The sequence below is a fragment of the Babylonia areolata genome, chromosome 35 (assembly GCF_041734735.1).
Source record: "Babylonia areolata isolate BAREFJ2019XMU chromosome 35, ASM4173473v1, whole genome shotgun sequence".
Lineage (NCBI taxonomy): Eukaryota > Metazoa > Mollusca > Gastropoda > Neogastropoda > Buccinidae > Babylonia > Babylonia areolata.
Genome location: NC_134910.1, coordinates 13,437,757 through 13,440,256, shown reverse-complemented (window position 1 = coordinate 13,440,256; position 2,500 = coordinate 13,437,757). Strand labels below are relative to the sequence as shown.

The 2,500-nt window shown below is 47.4% G+C and overlaps 1 protein-coding gene across 1 annotated transcript in view; it reads left to right on the top strand.

Annotated features, from left to right (window-relative positions):
• The window catches only part of LOC143277950 (spermine synthase-like), a 32,391-nt gene extending 30,966 nt beyond the window's left edge, over positions 1 to 1,425 (top strand). The window contains exons 11-12 of the mRNA XM_076582932.1: positions 611 to 720; positions 1,299 to 1,425. Of these exons, the coding sequence (XP_076439047.1) occupies positions 611 to 720; positions 1,299 to 1,335 (147 nt within the window). The 3' untranslated portion in view covers positions 1,336 to 1,425. The remainder of the gene's footprint in view (positions 1 to 610; positions 721 to 1,298) is intronic.
• Positions 1,426 to 2,500: the final 1,075 nt, after the last annotated feature.

Sequence of the window (2,500 nt, the reverse complement as noted above, 5' to 3'; positions counted from 1 at the left end):
CGCTCGCTGTCTGAGTCAGGCATACACACACACACACACATACTACCACACACACAGACACACAAACAAACAAAACACACACGCACACACACACACACAAAACAAACACACACACACACACACAACACACACACACACACACACACACACACACACACACACACACACACACACACACATAATGTGACACTTTACGTGTATTAGCCTTTTGTTTATTGAACCCTGCCGTGTGGGCAGCCATACCCCGTTTTCGGGGTACGGATGTGCATGCTTGAGTATGTTCCTCTGTTTCGCTGACCCAACAAAAAAAAACCGCTGACATGGAATGACATGATCTTAAACAGGTATATCTGTTCTCCTGCGTGCGTATACACACGAAAGGGGAGAGGGAAGGGGGTGGTGGGCGGGTGGGGGGGGGGGAGGGAGTGAGGAAGGGGAGGGGGTTCAGGCACTAGCAGACAGAGACAGAGACAGACTGAGAGAGAGAGAGAGAGAGAGAGAGAGATGAAAGCTCTTCACACATATAATTGTTGACACTGACACAATTCTCTATTTCAAATATGTTGTGTGTCGTTCCCTCTCTCTCTCTCTCTCTCTCTCTCGCTGCCAGGGTAATTGCCTGAGCGCCGAGCCCTACCTGAAGAAGATTGAAAAAGAGTTCCAGGACATCGGGGCTCCGTTCCAGCGGTTCGATCGTCACGTGCTGTCTTTCCGTGAGATGTATCCTTGATGCTTCTGGCTCGGCACGTGTGTGTGTGTGTGTGTGTGTGTGTGTGTGTGTGTGTGTGTGTGTGTCGGTGTGTGTGTGTGGTGGGGGGGGGGAGAGGGGCAGCGGGGGGTGTGGGGGGGGTGTCTGTGTGTGTGTGTGTTTGTGTGTGTCGAGGTGTGTGTGCGTGTGTGTGTGTGTGTGTGCGTGTGTGTGTGTGTGTGTGTGTTTGTGTGTGTATGTGTTCGTGTGTGTGTTTGTGCGCGTGTGTGTGTGTACGTGTCTGTTCGTGTGTGTGTGTGTGTGTGTGTACGTGTCTGTGTGCATTTGAATGTGTGTCTATGTGTCTGTATGTCACAGTGTGTGCGTGTGGGGGAGGGCAGGGCGGGGGGGTGGGGTGCGGGGATAGAGGGTGTGTGTGTGTGTGTGTGTGTGTGGTGGTTGTGGTTAATCGTTGGTGTCGTTGCTGGTGCACTTTACGCTGAACACACAGCAACCATATGAACTGCATCAGTCAGCAGCAACATCAAAGAAAATCCCCCCCCACCAACAACGATAATCAATTGTCAGGACCCTTAACTCCGGATCCCAGATACTGTTTCTTCGAAGCCCAGAACGTCACCGCTTGACGTCATTTTGATGTAATCGTGACGTCATGAAATATGTCGTCATGCCACAACAGCTGTTCAAATTGTTTTTCATGCACACACACACACACACACAAAGAAGATAAACTGATTCTTCTTTTTATCTTATTTCTTTTTTGCTTTGTTTGTTTCTTTATTTATTCACTTATTTGTTTATCTATGATCTTATGTCTCTTTTTTAATATTTTTTTTTATATAGAATATTATTATTATCGTTATTACTTTTACACATTCGTTGTTGCTTTTGTTGTTGTTTCAAACACGTAACATTTTTTTTCCATCCTGGAGGTTTCTGAGGTGCAGTACAATATTTCGAAGAAAGTGTGTATATTTTTGGTTTTTTTTGGTTGTTTTGTTGGGGGTTTTTTCTTCCCCCCCTTCTGATTTAAAATAAAAAGAGGGAGAGAAAAAAATATGTGTGAGAAGGGGGAAATTTATCATGCAATGAACGTGCGCCCGTGCGTGTTGTCGCAAATGTGTGTGTGTGTGTGTGTGTGGGTGAAGAACTCAGTGCACGTGTCAGCTCGATTATTTTCCGATTCTTTGTATGTGAGTGTGCCCTGGTTTCTGCAGAATGCACGCATGCGTGCAAATGCAGACGTGTGTGTGTGTGTGTGTGTGTGTGTGTGTGTGTAAGTGTGTTTGTGTGTGTGTGCGCGCGCGCGCACATGTAAGGTGGTGAGAGATAAGAGATGGAGAATAATTTTTATGCAAGTGTATGCGAGTGCATGTATGTCTGTAATGTGTGTGTGTGTGTGTGTGTGTGTGTGTGTGTGTGTGTGTGTGCTTGCATGGGGGTGGGGAGTTGGGGGGAGGGGGGCGGTGTATGTGTCTGTGCGCGTGCGTGGTGTTGTGTGTATGTGAGCTGTGAGAGAGGTGTATATATGTGCGTGGTGCGGGAGAGCATGCGTACATGTGGTGTGTGTGTGTGTGTGTGTGTGTACATGCGTGCTTAGGTAGAGTGTTTATGTGTGTGTGCGTGAATGTTTGTGTGTGTGTGCGTGCGTGCGTGCGTGTGTGAGCGCGCGCGCGTGTGTGTGTGTACACACATTCATGCACTGCATGTTCACTGTGTAGTATTTTCAAAGGACCTCCAAACACTGACATCAGCAGTAAAACTGGTTCAATGAATGGCACTTTTAAGATC